The sequence below is a fragment of the Mycteria americana genome, chromosome 3, assembly GCF_035582795.1.
Source record: "Mycteria americana isolate JAX WOST 10 ecotype Jacksonville Zoo and Gardens chromosome 3, USCA_MyAme_1.0, whole genome shotgun sequence".
Taxonomy (NCBI): domain Eukaryota; kingdom Metazoa; phylum Chordata; class Aves; order Ciconiiformes; family Ciconiidae; genus Mycteria; species Mycteria americana.
The window spans coordinates 92,982,958-92,997,786 of record NC_134367.1 but is presented as its reverse complement, the minus strand read 5'-3'; the positions used below and the strand labels follow the sequence as shown (position 1 = coordinate 92,997,786).

The 14,829-nt window shown below is 36.5% G+C and overlaps 1 protein-coding gene across 9 annotated transcripts in view; it reads right to left on the bottom strand.

The window, feature by feature from the left end:
• BIRC6 (baculoviral IAP repeat containing 6) overlaps positions 1-14,829 on the bottom strand; it is a 190,681-nt gene that overhangs the window by 40,779 nt on the left and 135,073 nt on the right. The window contains exon 66 of one of the 9 annotated variants that reach the window (XM_075496117.1): positions 11,287-11,395. The exons of the other annotated variants lie outside the window; for them this stretch is intronic. Coding sequence (XP_075352232.1) covers positions 11,385-11,395 — 11 coding nt within the window. The 3' untranslated portion in view covers positions 11,287-11,384. Of the gene's footprint in view, positions 1-11,286; positions 11,396-14,829 lie in introns of those variants that run through there. 9 annotated transcript variants of the gene reach the window in all.

The window sequence follows — 14,829 nt, the reverse complement described above, 5'->3', positions numbered from 1 at the left end:
TGCTCTGTACATGCAGCTGCAAAATCCACCACCAGCTGTGTAAATCAATGAAGAGCTCTCCAGTTAATGGATTTATGTTTAAAAGCCATATAAAACAACGTGCAGTACAGAAACAGATAAAGATTGAAGCAGAAGTTACAGTCTCTCAGTGATCTTTGCTAAATAATAATTTGTTGAAAGAATATTTACATTAGCTCTTTGAGGTAAGTAAACTTCAGTCTTTAAAGGACTAAGTGCTTTATCTGCCATGCAATCCAGTACCCAATTACAAACCAAATCTAAGCTGCTTCGTTCCTCGTAACAACTAGGTTTTTAATTCTCAAAGATCTCAGTTCCATGATGTTTCAATACATACTTCATAATTACTCCTTATAAATTACAAATTTCTGCAACACAATAGAGCTAGAAGTACAAATTTACAATTTGTTCTTTCATAAACCTGTTATGTTATTAACCACTCAAATGGATAATTGGTTTTGACATTTAAAAAAATTCTGTTATTTAAGTTCTACTACAAAATGACTATCTACTAGGAAATAGTGTTTTCAAATGCTTTGAAAATATAATAAGCATATATTCATATTCTTTTGCAATAGAAAATAAGAGATGTCATGCGATAATAATTTCATCCTCTTATTCCAAAACTATGTCCAACTAAAGATGATAAATCAGAGGAAAGAGATGTGGCAAAAGGTGCTGGGATGGTGGTATCTTCTAGGTTCGTTTGCTTTGTTTTTTTAAGATCAATCATCTGGAAACTCATATGGACAAGATCTGTTCTTTCTCACAAGGTAAGATGCTTTAAGGGCTTTGGAGAAAGAGGAACTTGTTTTAGTACTGTTATTCTCTGAGAGTCACCCTCCTGGACCAGGATCAGTTCTCACTACTCTGCTTCCCTTTGCTTGCCCAGTAAGGACCCAATATTCACTTAATGGACTCCTCTAACACAACAACATTTATGAATATGACAGCTCAAAACCCTGATACTTGAAAGCCCTAATGCTCCTCCAGAACCATGCGGTCTACACTCAAACCAATGTGAAGAAATAGTCCTGGATATCTGCTGTCTTCGACAAAAACCCTCTTGAGCTGCAGAGAACAGCACTGAATCATGACTGAAGCATTTTAAAAGTTACTAACAGCTTTTTAAAAGGTACAATACCCATACAAGAGATTCTTTTTGACACCAGTGAAGAAAATAAAAATGAAGACTGTCTGATGAAGAAGAGAAAAATGAAGACTGGCTAGAAACTGAAGAGAAAGAAACCCCTCACCTTTTTTCCATCATTCCCTTCCACCACATCCAGAAGGTCACCACACACAGTTGGGGCTGAAACCCTCACCTCTAACTCAGGAACGTTCATCTGTCACCTGCTTCTAGGTTGCTTCAGTTCATCAACAGAGTGATTAAAATAGTTCTCTCAAAACCAGTATGTGACATGTCACTCGACACCCTCCAAAAGCAGGTTTGGCTCAGTTTTTCCTAACTATTACTCAGCTGTCAAACTTATCACTTTTCTTGACAAAATACCAGTGTGCATTCTGACCATATTCACAGACAATGAAGCAGTGGCTGATCTTGACTGGTGCTAAGAGAAGCTGGTGTCAAAAGGGGTGTGGCAGAAGAACTGGTACTACCCTGTGTCTGTTTAATTGATTTCTTAACACAGTACTATTTTAAAGCAAGTGTGAGACACGGGAACAAGTATATTTCTGGTAAGTGAAGCCTGACAGGTGGGACAAACCAGAGGAACTTCTGTAGTTAGTTATGAGATAATTCTGGATTGTTCCCAGGATATTCTGTGTCAGTACCTAAGTTACAAAATCAGGAAAAAACCCCAGACTATAGCCAAAAGGCATTTAAGTTCCTCAATCAGCAGGAAAACAAGATGTAGACACATAGTTGAAGTGTCAAAATCATCAAGTCAATGCTGAGACGAAACACATGTAAGAGATGTGAATGAGAATAGTAAGAAATCTAAAAGTAACTTGTGTTGCTATAGATGAAGGATCTGAGTTCTTCCTCTTTTTTCAACAGAAGAGTAAAAATATACCTTGAAACTTGGCTTAAACTGGCCATGCCCATCACTGCTGACTCAAGGGCATCACACATCAATCTATATCATAAAAAATAGGCTAACATCTCCCACAAAGAAAACAGTAGCTGTGTTTATTTCTCAAGAGAGAGAGAGAGAGGGGAAAAAAAAAAAAAGGAAAGAAAAAAAAGAAAAAAAATAAGGAAGAAGGAAGGAGCATGGATATCCACTTCTCGCTTATGGTAAGCAAACCAGTTCATCTTAATTTGTGCATGCTATTGCATCTCCCAACAGACACAGCTTTGCTCTGTTGTTCCACAATTTAACTGAAAAAGTGTCAGATCTCATAAAGAGAAGTTTGTGGAAATTGTCAGAGAAGAAAACTAGAATGCATCACCTACAGGATGCATATGCTACTACATTTCAAGTAGTTTCCTGCATCTTAGGGAAAATGCAGAACAACTACAATGGAAGACAGTCTTCATGGACAACTGATGTGTGAATGACCTTTTGGATTTCATTACAGCATTTTAACCTAAATAGATTTTTAAGTCTAGACAGCCCTTTACATTTTTCTTTCCATTTTCTCCTTCAAATCTTCCTTTACATTCTGCTTTAACTTGAAATCTACTTCAGAGCATTTGCTCTCTATAAGAGCAAACAATATCTGACTCAACACATGCTATTTTAATGAAAAAATACAGCATACAGAATAATCTTAGAGTACATGAAAATCAAAATTATATAAATCCATAAAAATACATGAGGAAAAAGAGAACTTACACTTTGGTTAAGAGTACTTGTTCCTTTTGTAAATGTGATATTATGGGTGTACCACATTACTCACAGCAGTAGCATATAGCAGGATAATGATCATCTAAGGATCAAGACTGTAAATCGTTGAATTTATACCACTGAGTTTTTACAAGATAGCCTGGCAACTCCCTCTCGAAGTATGAATATCTTTAAAATATGACATACATTTGTACTGCCTGAGGTCTATTCCCATGCAATACAAATGCTCAAACATCAGCGGTAATGAATAGAATGACCTCTAATCAAGAGAATTTGTTCTCCTCTTGGGATGCTACATAAATCAGTTACCAAGGAGTTGCCAAAGTCTTACTAAGTGGTTGAAAGCTCTGCCTAGACAGAAGTAACAGAATTAAATTTAGGACATTTTTGGATATCAGTGTCCAAACCCAAATACTATGTAACCATGTAATGTTCACCCCAAAACAGGTGGTTTTATTATTGACTTGTATAAAATGTACTCCCAGACTCTAATGTTATTTTACACAAACTGTAAAATATCTCCCCATTTTTCCAAATATCATCAAATATAATGCGTAAATCAAGGCCTTTTCAAATCAACCCATATTACTCACTTCAGTCATGTGAGAAATCTCACATGAAATTTTTTCTTCGCACTGAAGATGCATTGTAGCCATAAGGAAGTTATTTGTAAATAGCAGCTTCCACCCAACATGGATGAATTCCTCAAGTTTCCTATAATTGAGAAATGTTAAGCCTGACAACCTTTGTCTTTCTGTTGGGGTTTTTTTTTCCCCTCCTCCCACCACTACCCCCCCCCAGCAACTCTTTGCCAACACTGACAGCTTAAGCAGCTACTGCCCCATCCCTCTTCTTGTGCTGTGCTAGAGATCTATTTTTGGCTGGGCCTGTTTTCTAACCCAGTTCACGGCATGTCCGCACAGACACGCGTATCAATACAATGGAAGGAAGGACAGGAGGGGAGAAATGCCATCAAATCAAGGTCCATGTCAAATGTTCGGATCTGAATCCTGGTGTGCAGGAGGTGTTGCTCCTCCTCGACTGCGTGCAGAGGGAGCCCAAAGAGATTTGTTTCCCTGGGTTCACCTTAGCCACTGAAGTGGCAGCTGCATCACAGCTATGTAAACGGCAGACCACTATGAGACTTCAGCCATGGCAATAACCAGGCCAAGAAATATTGTACAAATCTTTTGCTTCTCTCTGTGGGTACATCTTAATTAGCTGGTTATTTGCAGTGGAGCTGCTGAATTTACTTCATTGTCACTATTTATACTTGACAATATTGCAAGAAATTCTTCTGCTGACCTTGAATCTTTATACCTGGTTGTGTTGACAAGGTGACAGATTCCAACCCTCCAAATCCATCATTAATCTGTAAATAAGAGAGGCACATTGCACAATTTCCCCCCTTTCACAGAGGAAAAGGCTTGATTTTTAACATGTGAGGGTTAATACAGTACAATGGCTTGAAAATTTGGTTATTGCTAGGTGCTTTCAGCAACGTGAATGGTCAGAATACATGGGTGAAAATTTCCCCATCTTTATATCTCTGAATGGATCTAAATGAGTATAGAAATACGTTCAAGATACACAGACAGAAAACAATTCCAGGAACAACTGAAGTTGCATCAGCCTTTTCAGAATCAGGGAAGAGCTTAAAAGGAAAGACCATATACACATTTTAGAATACATTTTAAGGAAGCTATGCTGGAGAAATTTAACCTAATTACTTAATTCTTCTAGAGTCAAACCATTTCACTGAGGCAACATTACTTTCAGGATAAAGGGCAAATCACATACAAGTACCATACAATTCATGGTACTTCAAACGTGGTATTTACCATTAAAATAACACACATGTTAAATATGCAGGTTTGTCCATTACTAAGAAACTAACAAATGTACTTAGACACTTTAGAAAAGTAATAAGAAAAAAATTTTAATGTGTAAGTAAATTAATTTGAAAATGGAAATATTTAAAGCAATGATTTTACCCTCTTTTGCTTTCTCACAAAAAGATTATTAAAAACTGAATTGCAAACAATGCCTTGTAATTTCTAAAATATGCTGTTCTGGAAAGTGATCAAGGTTTTCAGTTACATTCCTACTGTTTGAATTCAATGTAATTAATTATCTTTTGATTTTTCATATGCATAAGCTTTTTGTACTTTTGAATTCTGAATTGCTTGATATTGCAAGTATTTTTTTTTAAATAAATTTTCCAATATATGTAAAATATAGTTGCCTTCCTACCAAGAAGCTATGCTATACCAATGAAAACACATTGCATTGGTAGCCTTCATAGAACAAAGTCACTGAATAAAATTATTTGAAACACAGATACTTGCAGAGGTTATTAAAATTGTGGGTTTTTATGTGAAGAGATTGGGAAGAAGAGAAGACTTTGCACAGCCCCCCCCCCCCCCCCCCCCCCCAAGAGGGCAGGCAAAAAATACCTCTGTGATTTACCTAGGAAAAAACTGAGTTACTGCTTGCTATGAAATCAGAACAGGAATATTTTTCTTTAAGTCTGCGTTTTCATTAATTACACACTAACCTGCATTCTTTGGGTGGCAAATAAAAAGAGGAAAAGCATTAGAAGTAGTATTTCCCATAGAAACAATTGCCTGTCAAACAAAGCATAAAAAGACAAAAGGCAGAAACACTGTTTCAGCTTGAATGCCTTAATGTCACCATTTGTCATGCAGCACTTCCTCAGAAAACCCCGAAGCACAGTTAACTCCACTCCTCTTTACACCGCGCACTTTCTCTGTTGGTACAGGATTAAAATGTGCCGGGCCTGACAATGAAACAGCAGAGCCATCGCACATTGTTATGCAACTCACTGTCTGCAAGGGTGGCTTGTAGCTCCTTCTTTATTCAGCAAGTGCCAAGTGCATGTTTAATCAATGTCACAGCTCACCACAGTGTGCAACTAAAGCCACTGTCATTCCTCTCTTCAGATTTGCCTGGCTAAGTTATGCAATGCTCCGAAGAATACCTTGGAATTCTTTCCAGAGGCTCTGAATGCAGGTGTGTGACAGGGTTCACACTATTGCCAGTAAAGCAGACTTCTTTTCATCCTTTTTCAGGCTGGACTAAAATTACATAGTGTGACTGCACGCAGGTCGCTGCATTTGGAATTACAGCATGTCAACGTGAGAAAGCCTCTTCAGACAGCTGCCACAAAGAGTAAATCAAAGGCTGAGGTTTTCTGAAGTCTTAATAAATAACTAAGTGTAACTGAATAAAACCAGGAGCTGTTCGTTTTTTTGGGTGGTTTTTTTTGTTTGGTTTTTTTTTTTTTTTTAAAAGGCAAAACCGAACAGCATGCATTTCGTTGCTCTGCATCATCTAAGGAAAAAAAATCCTCAATTTTAATGAGAATTAGTCAACAGTGAGGATCGTTACCAGAAAGGGTTTTACTGTTTTTCGACTACACTTGCTTTAGTGGATTACTGAGAGAGAAAACCAGTCACTTGGAAGATTCTGTAGCATTATTATCCTCACCGATAAACTTCTTCATCAAGGAACTGTTCGTGCTCCTATCTGGTCTGTCTGAGTAAGGAGAGCAGCCCCTTCATGAAGATAAAAGCCTGGTTTGCCACTGAATCGACGAGTAAGAAGCATGTCTGATGACATTTTATTCCTGATGCAATGTAGGGTAAGAAACATCGTATTTTTTTTACCTTTCTGTAAGATATGCTCTGAGCTGATGGCTTTAATTAGACTCACAGCAGAAATACATTTATCTCCAATGATTAAAGATGTTTGCCAGGAGAGAAAAATGCTATTGCGCTATAAAATGTGACTGCAAATTTTCAGTAAATTGGGGTAGTATCTGAACTAGTAGAAATCCCAATCAAATTTTGGTTTAAGGTTGGAAATTTCTGATCAATAAGGGTAAAACAGCATAGCAGATTACATATACTATCAACATCTCAGCCACCAATGAACATAATTTTACAGGGAATATGTTTCTAGAAGATATTTGACTGTAAATTAAGAGTGCAAGAGCAGCTAAGTAATAGAGACGACCTGTCAACCTCACTTTTGCAACAAAAAAGGTAATAAATCATACACGCATCTGTAAATATCTATCTCAAGTCCTTATATTGCATAGAATTTTGTCACTATAAAAGTACTACTGTCCTTTGGCATACTGCAGTAATAAGCATATATAATAACAACAACAACCTTTATATTTGAAGAGACAGACGTTTTCTGTTAAATGTTTACTGTTGCATGGGTGTCCAAAAGCTGATCTATTAAACAAGTAAAAGCATAAGATCTCACCTGCAATTGCCTACTTAGGGCTCACTGGTCAAGAGAGACTGCAATACTGTATTAAGGAGGCATATTTTCCACGTTTGAAAACAGCAGACATGAATGTTTTCAACTGTTTTTGTACTGTGACAGTTAAATATTTAACAACAGCTGAAAATTCACATAATCTCCTGAGGCATTTCAGAGTATTTGATAATGCTCATACCTGCTTTCATCAATTTGATGTTTCATACGGAAACAAATTAGCTGGCTAAAGACAAATTTTAAATTTCTTTTATAATAAAGCATGTTAATTGGCTTGAAGCATCAAGCTATTTTTCATTCCCTTCTATCAACTCTGTATCTACAGAACAATTACTTTTAACATGGACATGTTCATACAAAAAAACAAAACAAAAGATGAATACAACTCAATAAACATAGCATTAAGAAATATTGTGTAAAGAAGTACAGAATTGTTTTTAAAAAGATCAAAGCTTGCACATTTGTCAGACCAGATTTACCATTTGCTTTCTTTCTTCTAGCTAGCTGCCAGAATACTGGTGAAGGTATTTGCAGGAAAAATGGGGACCTCTGCCATCACAAGACAGGATGATGTAAAAAGGCAAGAGGAGAAAGAGGAAAAAGAAGAATCTATTCTAGCACTGCTTGGGATTATTGGAACTGTACTCAATTTATTTGTTATTGTTTTTGTGTACATCTACACTACACTTTGATGACATTTTTGAACATCAATTGCACAGCACACAGTGCAAAGACCAGCGATGGTAAGAATGATTTCTAAATTTAAAGCAAAAAAACCCCACTGTCTGAAAAGATTATCAAAAACATTCCAGAGCAAAGTGTCTGGCTAAGGGCGCTGCATCAATGACTGCTAAATGTATCTACGAGCCCAGCTAGGGTGCTAAATTATGTAAATGAAGGCAGACAATATTCAAACTTCTCATTGATAACAGATGAAATCCAAATAGCAGAAACAGAGATGGACTGTTTTGTTGCCAGCAAATGTGCAAGACACAAGAAATGTAAGCAAACACTGAAAACAATAAGAACACAGAAAGAGATTAATTAAATATATAAATACAAATAAGCAAGCCCCATGATGCTTTCTATGGTTTTGTGCAATATGCCTCTTCATAGCTGAGACCAGAAAACAGACAAAAGGGTTTTATTTTTAGATCACCATAATTTAGGCTTATAACTTACACTAATGTATAAGTGTGGAAACAAGAACACTGTTATACCAAAAATTGTAATATTATAAATAAAATTTTAACTATTGGCTATATTCTGCAGCATTTTTGTTAGTCTTGTGGAAAGCTGAAAAAGGTTAGATTTTCTTGCCTTTACTGAATCTGTATTTGAAATCATCATGCTATATTGACGATGTGCTTTTCTAATTAAAAATTCTTTAAAGTGGTGTGAAAAAATAAAGAATAGTTTCAGTACTTCTTTTAAGAAATATTAATAATTACAATGACACACTAATACATATTCTTCAAATAAAAAAAATCTTAAGTTACATTTTTTATATCGCCATTTTTAGAATGTGTTTAACGTAAGTCAAATACAACTTTCATGTTTTCATCCTGATGCTTGTTTTCAAGTAAAATAAAACATACCACACAAGGATTCATGGTCTTGCATGGAAAACAGGTTTAATATCTTTGCCCAGGAGAGTGTACTCTCTCTTTCTGGACCAAGTCCTGAAGACATTTTCCCTTTTGGTACCATTTACAATTGAGGCCCAGAATTGCAATTCTTACGCATACTTCACGGAACATGCAATTAGACTACTGAAATTGATGAAACTATTTCCACACTTTAAATTAAACCTATGTATGTCTTTGAATTAGATCCAAAGCTGCAGACAGTCTGAGATCATAGAAGCTTTTATATACATAACTATCTCTCACATATATCCTCTAACAGAAAAGCTACTTTTGAGAGCTTAGGATTAAAAGCACAGTAGAAAAACAACACTAAAAAAAAAAGAAACTGATTTTAATAAATACCATTCTTAGTATTACATGTGCCACAGAGGAACAATGGAGGAGCTGCATTTCTGAAAATCAGCTCACTTCTTTCTCCTAGGCTGCAAAGCTACATCCAGTCCTTCCATAAAATGACAAGCAAAGAAATACATCTCTTGTATAGGTGATAGCTTATTATTGTATAGAACTTCATAAGTGCTAAACCAGCTGAGCCTTTGGAAGTCGCTTCGAAACAAACACATGCATAAAATAAGATCAGGGATCTAGAACAGAATAAATTTGGCAATGATATTTCAGTCAGTTGCAGAAACTACTCTGTAACACACTGATGTATGGATGAATGAGGTTCTGGTTTTGCCACTCTGAGTCAATACTGGCTCATCCAGAAGAAATGATAAACAGAGCTGAGGCTGCACTGGAAGGAAACACGTGCAGACAAGAAAATTTATTCACTATCCGCAGTCTACAGCAAATCTCTAGTATTGTATACTCATTTTCAGTATATGAAGCACCAAAGCATTCTGTACAACTAAGCTACATTCTAGATAAATTATGCAGGTTATTCATGTTTATTTAAGACTATGAAATAGAGTCAATACATTATTAAATTTTTCAATATACTACTTATACCTACATACTTATGGATATTATTGCATTAATCTCATCTTACAGGGATATTTGAGATGGGTCTTAAAACAAGAGGTTACAAGAACCTGAAAACTGAACACAAATATGAAATTCAGGTAGAAATTACCACTGTATTTTGATCCTGAAGTTATCTAAAACTTGTCAATTCTGCGAAATAAACAAACAGTTTTATTTCATGTCATTTCAGTGCATAGCTCTGTTCTCGAAATTGTGAATCAACCAGTACTCCAGCACTGGAGTCAGATACTGCACCTTTTTTTGTAAACACTTCAACAGCAAAACAGATAAAAAGTAACCCCAAAGTTATAATCAAATGTGGCAAAGGTTCAGCATAATTCTTTTACCAATGAATGAGTTCAATAACATTAATGAAAACTAGTGGAATTTTTAATTTTGGTAATTATATACTATCTAAACTGCCATTGTACTTCTAATTTCACTTATAGCAAAAGGCTTTGACCCTTTGAAGGAAGTCACAGGGTAATATTATCATTAGAGATTGCTCCGGCATACAAGTTGTATTTTGTTTTAAAACAGAAGTCTGATATCCTCTCTTAACAGGTAATACTTGCGCTCTACACTCATGCGGACCTAAGTCTAACTTTAGTTAAATGACCTCCAATATACAGCTCTGATGCTTACACATTTAATCCAATATATGCATAAGAATCTCAACAACAAAAAATATCTTAACAGCAACTACCTCTTATTAGACACAGTAAAAAGTCAATAGCCTAGGGAAAAGCAGAATTTCATGATGATTCAAGATTTACACTGCAGTAGTACCTTCACACCTTCAGCAATGGATGAATAAAGACGTAGTACTCTTAGCTGAATCAGCTCAGTGTACCAACTTCAGAGACACATAAGGGAACACAACCTTCCCAAAGTACTCAGCCTACTCAGTCCAGTGGAACGGGGCTACTTCGCAAAAACTAAAGCAACACCGTATAATGCCTTAAGAATAAGTATGATTAATAGAAAAGAAATACTCTAACTTCAGCAGGCAATCTAGTGTAGTTCAAGCTCTGCAGTAAGGAGGCGAGGCCTGAAAAGTATGACTTTAATGGACTCAGCTAACAAAGGTATATCAAAAGAGGCAGAAAAATAGAATTCAGTACATTCACCTTCAGCAGATTTGTCCATAGTACTTACTAAATAAAGTTCACAATGAGGTATCTGGCAGCAGGATGAAGCAGCACAACTGTTAACAAATCCACAAGTCCAGGGTGCGACAGTACTTGGTAAACTATGAAAGGTGCATTAAAAGCAAATATTGGACTCTTATGAAGTGGAACATGCTGGTCAGTAAACACAATGCTTTTAGTAAAGCCCTCACATAGAAACGCATCCTCTCTTCTCAGCAGCCAAACCCAAGGAAGACTGAGCTAATGTACCACCACAAGCTATGCTGACCACATCACATGGAGCCTTTGTCCACCAAAGTAGGAACAGTGGCTAAGAGGGGAGCATGTGAAGAAAGGGCTGCAATAAAATCCCAGCTAAAATCACAACATCATCTGCTTCCTGTAAGCCAGGGAACTGGAGCGAAGAGAGTTCAGCCAGAATTCTGCAACTTGCTATGTGGTCTGTCTTCCAAGGAAGAGGTGATACCGAACCTCTGTCACTCTTCAGCTTTAAACAAGATTAAGTCATCTCAGGGTTTGCTAGATACTAGTTTAGGGACAAACTAGTACAACCACATTTTTAAGCAAGTAGAGTCTACCTAATATTGTGGTATCACTGATCAATCCCAGCTTCACTGGGCTTTTTACTGTCCAAGCCCCTAATGAAATATACAGTCCCTGTCCTAAAAGTCACTTGATTTTCCTTCTATTTCACAAGGCCCTTCTGCTGCCTTCTCTCTATAAACCTTGTTAGCTACAAAGACTACTGTTACTACTGCTTTCTTCTCTCCCACTTGTAAGTACTAGCTTGTATTAGTCTTCATAAACCTAGGTTCATCAGTCAAGTAACGCTTACTTTTATTAGCAAAATCTAGACCTTCAAAATAGCCATGTACTCTAGTTAGAACCTGACAGTCACACGTTTGCTGGGAACCTCTTGTTGCACGGCACAAATTTTATTGCTGTGCATTTTGTTCAAGGAGAGAAATGTTCACATACTTGAAAGAGTTCCTACAGCAGTAATTCTTTCAAATGAAATGTGCTGTATACAAGACAACAGTGAAAAGGTTTTACATGACAGATATTGGTGTGAAATGTGCATAAATGCTCAGCGATTAATACACGCTAGATGTTCCATGATACAGAAGCTAAGGATGACATAAATTTTACCAATGTAAATATGAATTAAGTACTTCAGAATAAACACAAATGTTAAAAAAAATCTCACCATGTTACAAAGATAAACTTTTTTCGTTTATAAAATGAAAGATAAGAAAAGCCACAGTAATGCCATACCAAGGTACGAAACAAATGCAGGAAAAAATGATCAAGAAACAGGGTGAGGATTACAGCAGCTATTGCTCTTTGTGCTTAGAGCTATGATCTATCTTGCATAATAAGGAAAGTCCTTCATAGATAGATAAACCTTCTTTCTCTACAAGAAAAAAGCAATTATGGAAATTAATGAAAGTGGTCAATTCACAATTTTCAAGGACTTCACAATCACCTTGCTCTGATGCAGACGAAGCTGTGGAATGTGTCAGAGCAATCTGATTTGTAAAGATCTGCTTCAAGGTGAGGTTTCTAAAAGATTAAATGATATGTGAGCGCTCCTTATCTGAATAATATTCATTTTCTCTAGAACAATCTAGACAAAAATCTAGTCCATGTATGTTTTGGGCAAACTGAGCAGGGATGGCAAAACATATTTAAGCAACAAAAAACCTAGATAAATTTCTGCGACAAAGGCCAATTTTATATTCTGACACTGGAACTGTTCAAGAATTTTGCCAAAACAACTTTGCAAGCAGGAGGTATCATACCTGTAGCTAACTGAGTATGTTTAAACCAAGTACAAAATTCTCGTCAATACCAAAATACTTACTATCTTGTATCACCACAGTGGGATCAGCCTATGTGCAATAAAGGGAGCCAGCACACCCAGCAGCTTCATTGCATATTATATTTCTTTATAGAACATTTTTCCCCACATAATTTTATGCATATGGCAGATATGTAATATGTGAAGATCGCTGTTATTGCAACCATTTACAGCAAAACCAAAGTAGTAGAGGAATATCTCCAGCATAAGGATCACCTTGAACTGGTACCAGTAGCATCCATTCAAGTCTGAGAAAGTCAGAGTTGCTGAAAATTGCTATTTTCTGTCCACATTTTGCTGGGCACAGCTTGTACCTGCTGGGGTGCCAGAACCTGGGAACACTCTATTAGCATTCTGTATGCAGTGTCCTAATTTCTCAGTCCAGCATGTTACAGGAAGAATACAATTACCTGCTTCTTCCATGTGAAAGTACATTTTGATAGCAGAAGATATGCTGGTCTGAAAACTAGAAGATCATGTACATGAGTGTTACTAATAACGCTCTTCCCTTTCCTGCTCCCCCCGAGTAGGCATTCAGCCCTATTGGAGAAGGGAATTTTTCAGTCTTATGAGCATTGTACCAGAGCTTAACATAGCTCCAGAGCTTCTCAACCTCTGTCTCTCTTGCGACAGTCAGGCTCTCTGTCAGCTATGTCTCCAGACACTCTGTTAGTGACACCGAGAGCCCCAGCATCACCTGCAACTCGGACTCATTAATGTGAGAATTATCTGTCTGCTTTTGAACTAAAGAGTAATTACTGCATTGGAATTATGCGTGGCTATCACTAAGACAAACTGTTTTCAGGGACTCCTTTCAAACTAAATGCATCTGACTCAAATATTCATGAAGAGAAGATATTCTTTCCAAAAGTCATGCCTTTTTGCACATTTCCCTCATACTGATATCCTATTACGTTTTCAAAGACAAGCTTGACTGATTATAAGCCTGCAAAACTTTTTTTTTTAAATCCAGAAGAACACTGTTAATTCTAGTTTTATGTATAGAATTTTGAACAAATACAGCAGTAAGCGTTCAAGACCATTGCTTGGATCAATGTATTAAGGATAACAATGCTGCCACATTAAGAGCTACACGCCCATTTATGAAAAAGCAGGAAGTATCTGCTTTGTTCGCTCTCTACTAATTTTTACTTCACAAGCACAACGTATGAACATCCCCTGCCAATGACAAATAACAATAGTCTAGCAGTGGAAAACATACCGAAAATGAACATTTCCCACTGAAACTTTGTCTTTTCTTTGTACTTTGGGAAAACAAATGGTCCCCAAAAGCCAAACTAGTCTAAACTTCTCTCCACCAGCCACATATCTCATCTCTTCTATCAGTATCTGGCTGTTCTTCCCCAGTTAAAGGTGACTTATACAGACAGATACGTTTTTCTATTGAAAACAGCAAAAAGCAATTTCAACAGCTGCGATTCATCTATAACTCAAAACCAACAGCTTCATCCTTTAGATAACATAGCATTTTTGCCAGGTCTTTCAGTGACTTCTCCTTTCTACCTCAACAAAGAAGAATTTATGAGTATCTGTTAGAAAGATTACTTTATTGTTTTACTTTATCATTGACTTCATTGTTTTACATTAGATTTTCATTTGCAATAATGAGCCTGGTGTATAAGCTACAGCGTTCATTTTCCTTTCTGTAACGTGTGCAAAATAGAACCAACAAATTCATTGCAAAATTAGGGAGAGGTGTCAAGCTGTGGATTGGTAAGTGAAACATCTTCATATTTTTATTTTTACTATAAGGCCTCAACAGACTTTTTGAACTACTTCCATTCCATCATACAAGATTATGTAATGCCCCAGTTACTACAGATTGAACGAGCCACGTTCTTGTTTTAGTCTTGTGTAGCTCTGTAAATACTTAAGACACAGATGATTTCTCTTTTACCCTGGAGATAAAATATACTGTGTAATTCAACAAGAAGCTATGACATTGTTTCAAGAAATTCACATCACCACACCCTACAACTGGCATTCAAAAGAACTGCAGTAACGTGACAAGACGTTTACCAGTTACTCCAAAAATAGGG